Source organism: Papio anubis, chromosome 18, assembly GCF_008728515.1.
Source record: "Papio anubis isolate 15944 chromosome 18, Panubis1.0, whole genome shotgun sequence".
NCBI classification, from domain to species: domain Eukaryota; kingdom Metazoa; phylum Chordata; class Mammalia; order Primates; family Cercopithecidae; genus Papio; species Papio anubis.
The window spans coordinates 66369797-66385096 of NC_044993.1; the positions used below are offsets into that span (position 1 = coordinate 66369797).

At 43.1% G+C, this 15300-nt stretch overlaps 1 protein-coding gene across 1 annotated transcript in view; it reads right to left on the reverse strand.

The window, feature by feature from the left end:
* RBFOX1 (RNA binding fox-1 homolog 1) overlaps positions 1 to 15300 on the reverse strand; it is a 2483424-nt gene that overhangs the window by 127883 nt on the left and 2340241 nt on the right. The window contains 1 exon segment of the mRNA XM_031657938.1: positions 5230 to 5373. Within this exon segment, the coding sequence (XP_031513798.1) occupies positions 5230 to 5373 (144 nt within the window).

The window sequence follows — 15300 nt, forward strand, 5'->3', positions numbered from 1 at the left end:
AGTATCAACAGTTTAATTGGGAAGTTTGCTACTAATGATGTAAACACAGCTGGCACATTTTCAATTTAAATAGACACAACTCATTCGCAGACATAACTAGCATTTGTTTGCTCAACAGCAATGTTCAGCTGCATTCAACAATGCCTCAACTCCACACAAGGTGTCTCAAAAGCTGTATCAAGAACAGGATCCAGGCCAGGCACGGTAGCTAACACCTGTAATCCCAGCACTTTGGGAGACTGAGGTGGGCAGAACATGAGGTCGGCAGTTCGAGACCAGCCTGGCCAACATGGTGAAACCCTGTCTCTACTAAAAATGTAAAAATTAGCCAGGCACGCTGGCAGGAGCCTGTTATCCCAGCTAGTTGTGAGGCTGAGGCAGAAGATTCACTTGATCCTGGGAGGTGGAGGTGGCAGTGAACCGAGAATGTGCCACTGCGCTCCAGCCTGGGCGACAGAGCGAGACTCCGTCTCAAAAACCAAAACAAGATCTAGAAGCTTACAGGCACACACTTGGGCAAATATGTACCAAGCATTTTTAGATGTTCTCAGATCAAACAATATTTCTCTGAAAAACTGTGAAGGATGTTCTATGGATACAGCATAAAACATAAAGGTTAGTTCAAAGATTGTGCATAGTGGCCAAGGAAAGGCATCATGCCAGTTTTTCTTAGTGTCAGCTTTGTGTTCAGAATGCAGAAGTAGAAGGTACCATGCCCTATCCCACCATAATGGCCTCACTTCTCATAACATCATGGTAGATGGAACTTTGCATTAACATCATAAGTACAGGCAAGCCCGTCTCATTACTAAAAAGTGATCTTGAAATCTTCCTTTGCATGTGCTGAAAGTCATGTGATCTGTTTTTTGTGACAATAAAGAGAGGTTCAGTGGACTATTTTCCTGCCCAGAGGGCCTATATTTTGTTTTCTTGTGTTTTTTGATTTTATTGCTATAGAAACTGGGTCTCCCTATGTTGCCCAGGCTGGTCTCAAATTCTCAAACTCAAGCAATCCTTCCACCTCGGCCTCCTAAAGTCCTGGGATTACAGGTATAAGCCACCAGCATGCCTAGCCAAGAGGGTCTGTATTTTGACCCCTAAAGTAAGGCTGCAGAATCAACAAGGGTGTTGTGTAAATTTGAGAACTGCAGTCACTGAGCAACTGTTTGACAATTCCGTGATGGCATCCAGAACATCCGTCTGTTGTAGCAGAGGTCTGGATATATCACAATCCACTTCTCTCACTTCAAACCCAGAATGTTTAAATTTTAAATATTAAGTTAAACATTCTATTCAGGGCACCATATATTGCAATTGATTTGTTAGAAATCCATATATTCCTCTCTTGAGATCATCAAACATTTATCTGTAAAGAAAATGCAAGTTCATGCATGATACCTAACATGAAGACAAAGCTCCAGGAAAAAGGAGCCACGTATAAAACTAACATCCCTTCCAATGAACCATTTAATATCAATGCCACTGCACAGAACAGCTCCATTCACTTGGACCTCAACTAGTATTTTTTAAAGACTGTGGCTTCTGCTTTGTATGTTGTAGCCATATAACATCTTCCCCAAGGAATGTTCCATCTCAAATGAAAAAAAAATAAAATAAGATGACCTAGAAGATTTAATGCCAAACATGGGAACAAATGCTTCCACTGAGTAGAAAGTAAAGAATATGAAAAAGGTAATCAGAATCCCAATCTTCATGAAGAAGTGCTGAAGATACAAATTAAAAATAAAATGAGTCACCTGCAGTAACCATTAGGCATGCAATGGTTGCAGATGGCATGGTCGAATTATTAATGGTTACAGATGTTGTAATGACCACTGCCAAGTTTTAGGCAGTTTGAAGAAGAAGGTTGCTTTTTTGTCTTGTTTTGCTTTTGACTTTAAAATCCCATGCCTGTATTTAACAAGAGACAAAGAGGGGGGAAAGCACAAAGATCTTTGTGACTGTTTATCTCTGTAATTGTCCTCACTGTAACCCCTGTCAAAGTGGGAAGACAAAGACAGGACACAGCGCCAAAAGGAGAGAAGATGTCTCATGTCCAAATGATGTCAGAAGTACCTAATTGGAGTTAAACTGTAGTTTCTTGCAGTAACTATGACCTGAAAGAGAAAACCCTCCTAAATTCCCTAAACTCCAGTGCGGGGAGCCAATGAGAATGTTTACAGATGCTTCACAATGTGATTCCTGCCGCTAAATGTATCCTATAACAAGAATGACTCTGTGACCACCACCGTTTGGCAGGAAAGAACAGATTTTTAGTGCATAAAACTGCATTTCTTTAGAATGGTAGTTGTAAACTATGGAGGCTTAAGAGTCATTACAAGGGGGTCTGTGAATCTGTATGTTCCTGGTACTTTTATAGACAAAATTTACAGAAAAAATAAAGCTTTCAAAAAATCTTTCAGAAAAAATAATAGTTTCAAAAAATGGACACAGATGCTACTTGTGATGAACAAGGTTAAGTTTGTGCTACTGAATGCATGGTGCATTCTCTTAATTGATAGGCATTAAGTGTATCTATCATCTTGTCAAATTGACATCTTGTCAGTTGCTTGAAAATCTTGACTATAAAGTGATGGCACACGCATGTAGTCCCAGCTAGTCAAGAAGCTGAGGAACGAGAATCGCTTGAACCCAGGAGAAAGACTGCAATGAGCCGAGATCATGCCACTTCACTCCAGTCTGGGCAACAGAATTAGACTTTGTCACAAAAAAAGGGGGGTACTGGATATGTGCAATGCCTCACATCTCACGCTGTAATCCCAGCACGTTGGAAGGCCAAGGTGGGAGGGTTGATTGAGGCCAGGAATTTGTGACCAGCCTGGACAACGAAGTGAGACCCCATCTCTATTTAAAAAACAAAACAAAACAAAAAAAAAAACCTTAAAAATTAGCCAAGCATGGTGGCTTGTGTCTGTAGTCTCAGCTACTTAGGAGGTTGAGGTGGGAGGATCCCTTGAGCCCAAGAGTTTGCAGTGAGCGTGATCACACCACTGCACTCTAGCCTGGGTAACAGAGTGAGAACTTGTCTTTTTAAAAACAAGAGCCGGGCTGGGAGCGGTGGCTCACACCTGTAATCCCAGCACTTTGGGAGGCCGAGGTGGGTGGATCACAAGGTCAGGAGATCGAGACCATCCTGGCTAAAATGGTGAAACCCCGCCTCTACTAAAAATACAAAAAAACGAGCTGAGCGTGGTGGCGGGCACCTGTAATCTCAGCTACTCGGGAGGCTGAGGCAGGAGAATGGAGAGAACCCACAAGGCGGAGCTTGCAGTGAGCAGAGATTGTGCCACTGTACTCCAGCCTGGGCAACAGAGTGAGACTCTGTCTCAAAAAATAAATAAATAAAAATAAAAATAAACAAATCAAGCGCCCTGAAACTAGTAGATTTGGATCAAGGTTTGATGACAGGTAGTACAATTTTTTGGCAAGATCTTGTTCCTTGCCGTCTACCCTAACTCTATAAGACTAGAGAGACTCAGAATCCCTTCTCTGATTCCTGTGAATATTTTGAATACCTCTGTGACTTAGCATTGTAGCCTGCAGTAACTTTCACGATAACTAAGAAAACTATGGGAGGAAAGCCCCCTAAAGGGTGGAACTTGGGGTGGGCTGCAATGAGTGACACCATAAAAGAGTGTCAAGACGCTTATTAAGGGGATTGAAATCAAAGCCAACATCACAGTGACACTTGATGAGAAAAAACAGACCGCACAGCAAGACATCTTCCTAACCTGACATGGTAAAGAGAATATAACTCCTCTTACTGCCCATCATTCAAACCTGGTCTTACTGCCTCACACACACTTAACCTCAACTCTCACTTTGAATGCTCTGCACTTTTCAAAGTCATCTTTGACCTGAAAGTGCCCGAGGGTATCTCTGTTCTGCAGGAGTTGGAGGGGCTCAACTCAAGGTTATTACCAAATGAGAGAGATAAAAGTGCAAGAGCTGACCTTTTCCTCTTAAATGTCAGCATTCAAAGCTGGGTATCTTAAATATTAGGATGCCTGCTCTGCTTTTGTGTCAGATGCATACTTGATAAGCATCGTGTGTGTAAGAAGTAAAAGGTGCAAGCTAATCCCCAACACACAGTGCCTTTGAGAAGTGAACCAGAGCCTTCCATTTTATACGGAGAACAACACTAGAGTGACGCAGAATGGGCATCTTCTTGTTCCTTTTGTGATATTTGCATCCATTTATAAACTCCTAGAGGAGGAGTCTCTGAGCAGCCCACCTTTGCTCTAAGTCAAATGTTAAGGATGTAATTCTTTTCACTGAATCCACAGGCACCTGCTATCATTGCTGGGATGTCATGGGCAAATTGGCTACATTCACAAACGTGAAAGATATCCAAGCCCCGTCATAGCCTTGTCCTTTGGTTGAACGGAGGTCAAAGAAATGGCAAACTCATGGCTTCCCAAAGTGGATAGTGGAGATATCTTTGAGAAAAAAATAATCAGGGGCAAGATGATCTATAAAAAAGCAATGCTATTATTTTCTCCTGGGCTAGTGGTGACTTGTGGCCTGCTCTATATTTCACCATGGTGCCTGGGCATGGCTACCCTTCATGGCATATAGCACCACAGTAAGTGCCTCTGAATCCCTGTCACTAATTTCAGAAAAATGTAGACTTCAGGAATCAACATGAACTTAGAAACTGGTAGCTCATTTGGTGTTGGTGGTGGTGGTTTTGCTTTGTTTGCTAAAATCAGGTTTATGCAGAATTAGTTGTTCTCTGTTGCTGCATCTGAAATCTAAATGCACAGTGCCTGGGAAAGACTAGGGAATGCAGGAATACACTATGAGTCACCCTCTGGATAATCTGACAACTACAAAAGAGAGCAAAACCAAGAGGACTCGGGGTGTATTTTTGCTACAGTATGATGTCCTGGGCCATTGGATTTAGGACCATCAGTAGGCTTCTTTCAGCAGTGAGTCATTTAGGAATGTTTTCCATTTGGCCTTCAAGTTACTTCTTAGAAGAAAACCACTTGGCAAAGTAGATACATGGTGAGCATATGTACAGAAATACATGCTAAAACCATAAAGAGATTCTAGCCACAATATACCCAAAAACTAGACTCTAAAATGTTTCTCCCCGTACAAACATCTAACCTTAGTATTGTAAATACCCCCAAACTTACATGAGACAGGGAGGTCTCTGGAAACCCCAGAGCGGGCACTGCTGAGAAGAAAGGTGGTACTTACACCAAACATTTGTCTGAGGTCCGGATCCCGGAACCTGAAGGGGATATTGGAGACATGCAGCCGCTTGGGCTGAGACTTGTTTTCCGTGTTTTCAGAAGGTTGTGTCTGGGGCTGGCCATCCGTTGGTGCTGCATCATCTGTCTGCTAAAAGAACAAGAAGAAATCGAAGAGGTTGAGTGCACCACAATGCTCTGTTCCAAGGCGCTTTTGCTTGCCCTGAGTGGCAGGAAAAGATCAGAACTAAGGATTCTGAGAAGGGAAGAAAATGCTGAGGCATGCATGCATGCATTCATTCAACAAGTGTTTTCTGAGCAACCACTGAGTGCTCATGATGAATCTGGGATTGGGCAGTGGGCAAAGCAGACAAAAATCCCTGCCCTCGGGGAGCATCATTCAGGATAATAAATCCATAAATAGAGTGTTGGCAGACAGAGAAAAGCACTATAGGCTAGAAAAAGCAAAGGAAGGGGACTGGGAGCTGCTGGGGTTGGGAGGTGGGGAGTGGGAACCTCATCAAGAAGTGGGTAATAATTATTACAGGCAGGAGACTGTGTATTTCTTAACTTATGCGGTTCAGAATCTGAAGATATGCCTACATAATTGTTCAGGTAATTGTGCAGATAAAATATAATTAAATGTAAAAAATTTGAAAAGACTAGTTGGCATTCTGGAGTTCAAATAACCAGCTGATTGACTTACTCTATTGAGGCTCTAATTGTACAAACTTGTGCTGTCCACTACAGTTGACCACATGTGACAATTAACATTTAACTGAATTAAAATGATATATTTAACTTCGTTTGCATTAGCTGCATTTCAAGTGCTCAAGAGCCACATGTAGTTAGTGCTTCCATGCTGAGTAATGCAAATACAGAATGTTTCCAACTCTACAGAAAGTTCTGCTGTGCTGTTTGCCTAGACCGTGTAACATTATTAGCATAACTCATTGTTTCACCACGCCTGACTTCCAAATAAGGCTGTATAACATGATGTTACATTGACACCCATATATAGGCAGGAACTAGGGGAAAAGTCACAGTCACATTAGGTATCATTATAGCCACTGCCATACTCTCAGTTCTAGAGTTTCAACATTTCAAACATTTAACATAGGATACTTTCTCTGCAATTAGCATGTGTTGCCTCTAGGTGGCAGTAAATGCCATCCACATCAGATACCAACTTTGAAACTATGATAGAAAGCTTATGCAGAAACCTATCAAACTTATGAGTGAGGAATCATCCTCACCTATTTATAAGCAATCTAGAAGTACATAATTGGGACAAAACTATCAATATAGGCAGCCAGGTGTAAAATAATAACGACTTAGACGAGAGAATGTTACAAAGTGAAATACAAAACACTCAGATAACACGGGCATAATTAGCAAGTTTCTCAACAGCCCTGGTATGTACTGGAAGGTTTCATTTGCATTTTCCTTCCTAACACACCCTGAATTGCATGTTGAAGTAAAGACTTCCCGTTGGCTCGCAAACCATTCTTCCAAGCTGCTCTGGTACCAAAAGCCCTACCAGTTGACTTCAAGTTTTAAGTGCAAAGTCATGTATTTAGACAATGTATTTAGTCATTTTGCCTATACTGTTGGATTGAATATGAAGCAGTACGATGGTCATTTTCTTAACTGGAAAATAAAGAATAATGAGTTCATACCTTTTAAGGCTTTGTGATTGAATAATGTATGCTAACTTGGCCAAGTTCCTGGTATATATTCAATAAATGGAAAGTAACGAACTGTCTAGAGTAATGGTAATTTTTTTAAATACCAAAAAGAGAAATAAACCTCTTTTGAGAAACACACAGGAAAGGTTGTCATTTGCTTATTTTAAAAGTGTTTACACATCTTTACTGACCAACTGCTTTGTGTTAGACACATAAATCAGCCCTCCAAGTCACACGCAATTCCAACTTTAGTGAATGACACCAATACAGAAAGACAATCATAAATAGAATCATTTTGTCTTTGTTTTTTGTTGTTTTCTTGGAGTTGGGTCTTGGTCTGTCACTCAGGCTGGAGTGCCGTGGCACAATCATGGCTCACTGCAGCCTTGAAACCCTGGGCTCAAACAATCTGCCCATATCAGCCTTCCAAGTAGCTAGGACTACAGGCATGCGCCACCACACCAAGCTAATTTTTATTTGCAGAGACAGGGTCTCACTATGTTGCCCAGGCTGGTCTTGAACCTCTGGCCTCAAGTGATCCTCCTGCCTCAGCCTCCCAAAGCACTGAGACTACAAGCATGAGCCACCATCTGCAGCCAATACAGACTGGTAAATGTTGGGATAAGAGGCAATCACAAAGGGCTGAGTAACCTTAAATCAGGGTCATATAACACTGCTGGAGGTTCAGCAAGTCTTGCCAATTCTGGAGGTTAAATTTTAAGTGGGAGATATCTAAGAGAAGAGGTGAAAAGGACTGAGGCTATACCGAGACAGGGCAGCGTACATGCAGAGACATCAAATGATGTCTTGGATTCAGAGAGTATGTGTAGCTCCAGCACCACTGGTCAGATGAGGCAGGTATGAAGGGAAGGCAGGAGTGGAGGTTTCAAAGATAGTCAAGGGGCTAGATCAAAGGACACTGTATGAAGCAAGAGTCTGAGCTTCATCCTAAGAGCAATAAGGAGCCACCTAAGGATCACAGCAGGAGGGTGGTACGACCAGCTTGTGACACAAATGATAAATGTCTGTTTAATGGTTGGCTGACTCACTGACCGAAAGTACATGAATAAACAAATGAAAGAAGAAGTGTACAATCAACGTCACCACCTTCATGTGATAGTTGAAGAACAATGTTGAAACACTGAAACCCAAACAGAGCAGAATGTGGGTTTTCTCCGCTGAGAATACGAGGTTTGGTGCCATGTCCATGACACAGAAATGAGCTTGAATCATGCAACTGTCCCTTTTCAGATTGTAAGGGGTTTTAGCACTCTACACCTGGACTCGGAGTTTACAGATGCTATAGCTGAAACCCCCAGCTTTCAGTCCATTTTTTTTCCATCGTGTTAGAAGTTTCTGTTTCAATGCAAAAATAAAATGAGCTCCTTCTTACCCTGAGAAGGAAACATAGATTTGGATTTGTGTACAACTGCTGGATGTTTCAGCTTAATGAACCTAATTAGGAATTACAGAGATTATGATTAAACATATTAAATGATTAACAGCATTGTGCCACTCATGTGAAAATTAAAATTAATCATCTCTAGTCAAACAGCACTTTGGAGAAATCTTTGCATTGTTTCCTTTGATAAAAACATACAATGCTCAATTAATCATTTTATAGTATATGCTTATATACAAATGCCTATAAATTGTTATAGAGAAATACCTGTGTATTAAAAAGAATCCTTAAAGAACGCATGCAAAAAAAAAAAAAAAAAAAAAAGTAGGGAGCCAAAAGTGTTTCAGGTCATTGTGGGTGTATGGAAAGGGTAAAAGAGGAGTGTTAGGAAGTGTAGAGGTTGAGGAGTGAAGAAAACAACAGAAAAAGGAAATCTCTTTCAGCCTGCATGCCTTTTATGTGGTGGGATGCAGCACAATGAACCAGGGTTTTGGAATCACGCAGACCATCTCTGTTATTTGCTAATCTTAGGCAGGTCACTTTTCTTCTCTGACCCTCAGTTTACTTTTCCATCAAAGGACATTAATGGGGTAATGAAGCCAGGTGCAGTGGCTCATGCCTGTAATCCCAGCACTTTGCGAGGCTAAGGTGGGAGGATAATTTGAGACCAGCCTGCAAAATAGTGAGACCCTGTCTCCACTAAATAAATTTTTTTTAAAAAGCTGATTATGGCCATGTGCCTGTCATCCCAGGTAGTTGAGAGACTGAGGTGGGAGATGGCTGGAGCCCAGGAGATCAACGCTGCAGTGACAGAAAGTCACACCACTGTACTCCAACCTGGGCAATGGAGCAAGACTGCCTGTAAAACAAAAACAAGGCTGGGCGCGGTGCCTCACACCTGTAATCCCAGCACTTTGGGAGGCCAAGACGGGCGGATCACGTGGTCAGGAGATCGAGACCATCCTGGCTAACACGGTGAAACGCCTATAGTCCCCGCTACTTGGGAGGCTGAGGCAGGAGAATGGCGTAAACCTGGGAGGCGGAGCTTGCAGTGAGCCGAGATTGCGCCATGGCACTGCAGCCTGGGCGACAGAGCGAGACTCTGTCTCAAAAAAAAAAAAAAAAAAAAACCCAAAAAAAAACAAAAACAAAAAGGACACTAATGGTACTAAGCTCACAGGATCGTGGGAAGGACCAAATGCAGCAGGAGATGACAGAGCAGCTACCACAGAGCCTAATGCACGTTGGGGTTAGTGATCGTCACCAACCCCTTCACTGAGTGTGATCTGTTTTTCTTCCCCTTTTTCTGGGACCTTAGAACAAGCCTGAGTTTTATGTCTCTATATTTGTTTTCTGAAAGATGACCACAAAGCTGGTGGCTTAAAGCCGCTGGACTTCATTCTCCTGTAGTTGTACAGACCAGAAATCTAAAATCAAGGTGCCAGGAGGGCCACACTCCCTCTAAAAGATCTAGGGGGAGAATCATGCCTTGCGTCATTTAGCTTTTGGTGGCTGCAGGCATTCCTTGACTTGGGTTTGCATCCTTCCATCCTCTGCTTCCATCTTCACAGGCCCTATTCCCTCTACATGGCTGAAACTCCAATTTCCCTCTTCTTTTTTCTTCTTAAAAAGATACTAGGGTCAGGAGCGCGGTAGTTTAAGCCTATAATCCCAGCACTTTGGGAGCCTGAGGTGGGCAGATCACAAGGTCAGGAGTTCGAGACCAGCCTGACCAAAATGGTGAAACCCCGTCCCTACTAAAAACACAAAAATTAGCCAGGTGTGGTGGCACATGCCTATAATCCCAGGTACTCAGGAGGATGAGGCAGGAGAATTGCTTGAACCCAGGAGGCAGACGTTGCAATGAGCTGAGATTGCACCATTGCACTCCAGCCTGGGTGACAGAGCGAGACTCTGTCTCAAAAAAGGATATTAGTTGTTGAGCCCACCCTGAATCCAGGATGATTTTGTCTTGATCCTTAATTACATCTGCAAAGATCTCCTTCCCCTCCCCTATCCCTGCCAAATAGGATCATGTTTATGGAAGTTATAACAAGGACGTAGTTTTTGGAGGTCACCATTCCCTCTACTACATCTCTCCACCAAACATATAAATCAAAGGTGCATGGAGTACAAGCAAGCAGCTGTCACCCAGGAGGAAATGCGTCCTCTACCACTTCAGGCAGCATGAAGTTCTCACGATGAGTGGCCTCAAAGCAGATCTAGGAGAAGGAGGAATGAATGTTCCTGCCAGGCTGTCATCTGTCAATAGGAGTTGTGATGGTTAACATTGAGTGTCAACTTGATTGGATGGAAGGATGCAAACTATTGGTCCTGGGTGTGTCTGTGAGGGTATTGCCAAAGGAGACAAACATTCAAGTCAGTGCAACGGTCGACCCACCCTCAATCTGGGTGGTCACCATCTGATCATCTGCCAGCATGCCTAGGATAAAAGTAGGCAGAGGAACGTGGAAAGACTAGGCTGGCTGAGTTTTCCAGCCTGCAACTCTCCCCCATGCTGGATGCTTCCTGCCCTTGAAAGTGGGACTCCAAGTCCTTCAGCTTTTGGACTCTTGGATCTTTGACCACAGACTGAAGGCTGTACTGTTGGCTTCCCTACTTTTGAGGTTTTGAGACCCAGCCTGACTTCCTTGTTCCTCAGCTTACAGATGGCCTATTGTGGGACTTCACCTTGTGATCATGTGAGTCAGTACTGCTTAATAAACTCCCCTTTATTTATAGATAAACATCTATCTTATTAGTTCTTTCCCACTAGAGAACCCTAATACAGGAGTCACTTCAGTGAGACCCCCCAAACGAAGAGGAGACTTAAGTCTTCGTCTTTGCAACCCACGCTCCACAGTGGCCTTTGATCATGGCCCTGGATGCAATGACGCCTGGCTGGAAAGCCTTTCATCAGCCTCTTGAAAAGCCATCAATACTGAAGGACAGAGATGCTGCCTGTATGTTCCCAGTACCTACTACTGTGCCTCACTCAACCTGAGAAGTCGTTATAGTATCCCTGAGAAGCTTGCTGAACGTTATGGCAAAAGCATAGTGTGTAATTCCTAAGGAAAAGACAATGTCAAAAAGCTAGCAAACTGGCTAATAGAACAAACCATCTACAATGCACATTCCTGGAGGGCAGTGGCTACGGGATTCCTAGCTATAGTCCCCAAAGCTGCAGCATATCATAGCTCAGTGGGAAGTAATCTCTGGAAGAACTCCCAATTTATTGGACTTCAGTTTTTGAGACAGAGTCTTACTCTGTTGCCCAGGCCGAAGTGTAGTGGCACAATCTCACCTCACTGCAACCTCTGCCTCCCGGGTTCAAGCGATTTTCCTGCTTCAACCTCCCGAGTAGCTGGGATTTACAGGTGTATGCCACTGCGCCTGGCTAATTTTTGTATTTTTACTAGAGACAGGGTTTCACAATGTTGGTCAGACTGGTCTCGAACTCCTAACCTCAAGTGATGTGCCTGCCTTGGCCTACCAAAGTGCTGGGATTACAGGCGTGAGCTACTGTGCCTGGCCATAAAAGTTATGTTTGGCTCTGAAGTGAGACCTACCTGAATGGACATGACCATATTTGGGAGATCAGAAGGTGAGACACAGCAATGCAGTAAATTCAGAGAATGGAGGAAATTGAGGGCAGTCAGTAAAGTAAGGATGTCAGAGGTGGACGGGAAAGTGGCCAGGGACACCCCCTTCTCAGTGGTCTCTAACCTAGATCCTCATTGACTGTCTAGGTCTATAAGGTTCAGTGTTCTCGGCCATGACCCTCCCACCTTGCCTGCTGCCTGTCTCCCATTCTTGCTCGTTGGCCTCTCTGCTTTTTCCTGCCCCCATCTTTGGTCTTTGCATTCATTCTGCCCTTTGCCTGGAAGACTCTTTCCCTGGAACATCACATGTAGCTTGCCCAGTTACTGATACAATCTCTGCCCAGGTGTCACCCATTGGAGAAATCTTCAATGGCCCCAAGATAACAGCAACTCTGCACCAGCACTCTCTCTCCCATTGACCACTGATGTCTTCACAGCACACATCTCTTCTTGCCTTTTTATTATCTTATTCTGTGATTTTGTATATTGCTTATCTTTTCCACCAGGATGTAACTCCAGGAGAGCAGAGACTGTAGCTTTTCTGTTCACTGAAACCCTCTACCACTGGACAAGGTTCCTCAATGTCAGTACCATTGACACTTGGGGCTGGTTCATTATTATTATTTTTTTGATGGGTGGATCATCCTGTGCACTGTAGAACGTTCAACAACATCACTGGCCTCCACCCACTACATGCCAGTTGCCTACTCTTGAGTTGGAACCAAAGTATCTCCTGGGATTCAAATGTCTCCTGGGAGGCAAAACTGTGCCACTTGAAACTGCTGACCTGGAGTCCATGATAAGTTCTCAGTAAATATCTGTGGTGTAAATAACAGCCTGGTTTTACCATGAGTGAGCTGCAAGGCTGCTCACTTTCATGTCTCTGGATCTCAGTTTGCAAATACATAAAATGATAAATGTGTACTTGTCCTGGATGCTTTAGAGTGAAATGACATCCAACTCTGTGAATGGTTAAGTCCCATGCATAAAGACGGGACACAATTATCATGATCATTATTAATAATAATAACCATCAGGTTTTGTTTTGTTTTGTTTTGAAACAGTCTGGCTCTGTGGCCAGGCTGGAGTGCAGCAGCACGATCTCGGCTCACTGCAACCTCCGCCTCCTGGGTTCAAGCGATTCTTCTGCCTCAGCCTCCCCAGTAGCTGGGACTACAGGCGTGTGCCACCATGCCCAGCTAATTTGTGAATCTTGAGTAGAGACGGAGTTTGGCCATGTGGGCCAGGCACGTCTCGAACTGCTGACCGCAGGTGATCCACCTGCTTCAGCCTCCCAAAGTACTGGGATTATAGGCCTGAGCCATGGAGCCCAGCCTAGCTTTTGTTTTATTTCTCAGACCCACGCACAACTCTGAGATGCAGCCTCCCCATCAAACAGGAAAGGCTGCAGGATCCTACACAGATGGGAAGTCTCTTAACCCCAAGAGGTGGGTTTCCAGGTGGCACTTGGCAGAGCTTCCCTCATAAGCTCATTAGGACCACAATGCCAGCTTCTGCCCGGGCCCAGTGTGAAGGCCCTATTAGGAGGCGGGATCTTTGCGGCAGAATTTTTCTTAATAAACAAACTCCCCAGGTATTGGCGCAGGTTATAAATGTTAAGAAAACACCACTGGCACTTTAATCTCCTGAAGATCACTTCGTGCTTCCACAAAGACCTTAATAAAGAACCACGGGGCTCCCTCTGCTATAATCGTTCCTAATTCAATGGATAGCTCTGAGCAACCCAAGACTAATCCTGGTGAAATTGGATTTTGATATCGACCAATCCAGGGATGACTGTTCGAGAGAAAATGCATAGTCGTGTAGAGATACATGTCTTTTGGATTCTGTCCCCGTCCTGGGGTTTCCTCTGTCTGACCCTTGGGAGACACGACTGAGGCCGCCTATGTGGCATCTTCTAGTGATGACCAGGTAACTGGGTACAGAAGCACCGGGAAGGAATTCTTTAAGTTCTGGCGTGCATGTGCAGGTTTGTTACATAAGTAAACGTGTGCCATGGTGATTTGTGGCACCATCACCTAAGTATTAAGCCCTGCATGCATCAGCTATTTATCCTGATGCTTTCCCTTCTCCCCTTCCCACAACGAACCTCAGTGTGTGTTGTTCCCCTCCCTGTGTCCATGTGTTCTCACTGTTCTGCTCCCACTTTGAGTGAGAACTCAAAGTGTTCGTGCAGTGTTCGGCTTTCTGTTCCTGTGTTAGTTTGCTGAGGATAATAGCTTCTAGCTCCATCCATTGTCCCTGCAAAGAACATAATCTTCTTCCCTTTCATGGCCACATAGTATTTCACAGTGTATATGTACCACATTTTCTTTAAACTATCATCGATGGGCATTTGAGTTGATTCCATGTCTTTGCTATTGTGAATAGTGCTACAATGAACATACGTGTATATGTGTGTTTATAATAGAATGATTTATATTCCTTTGGGTATATACCCAGAAACGGGATTGCCAGGTAAAATGGTATTTTTGGTTCCAGGTATTTGAGGAATCACAACGCTGTTTTCCACAATGGTTGAGCTAATTTACATTCAGGGAAGGAATCTGTATGGCTAGGTAGCTCTGCGTTAAAACTCTAGTTTCATCACTAGTCCAGCTATGTACATCCTTCTGAGCCTTAGCTGCAAGCTTAGATAAATGACTTCTATCTCAGGGTTGTCTGTGGGTCCAGGTTACTGGTGGCAGTCCTTACTCATCTAGTATGGGTAAAGTGAAATGTACAAGACACCACCATGAAGTTGTCAGTAGAAATCAGAATACAGATAGAAGTTAGAGATTTCGAAGTTCTGTGCTCAGGGGAGAGAAGCGATAATTAGAAATAAAATAAGAACTGTAGCAAATTCTATTTGATGGAAATGAAAAATACATGCACACATCACATAGCATTAGATATAGTTCAAGGATGCTGGTGAAGAACTTTAGAGAAGCCTGTATAATAAAATGTAAGTGATACACGTCATTTTAGAATTCTTAGAAGTCAAATTTTTTTTAAAAAATGTAAAATTTTAAGAATGTCCATTTTAACCCAATTTATTAAGGATATTATTTCAACATGCTATCATGTAAAAGGTATTCTGTATTCTTTTCTTTTTTGGACGATGTCTTTGAAATCTTGTATTTTACACATCTCCATATGGAAACTGAATTGTCATTGGAAATACCTGATTCATATTTAGCCTTTGAAAAAATGACAGTTGAAGGATCTCCAAACGAACTAATAACAATCAAGTATCAGTGCTTACATTTAAATTGAAGTTAAATCAAGTTCACTAGTTGTATTGTTTTTTTGTTTTGTTTTGTTTGGAATGGACTCACTGCCATTCCCCAGGCTGGGATGATCAAGGCTCACTGTAATCCCTACTT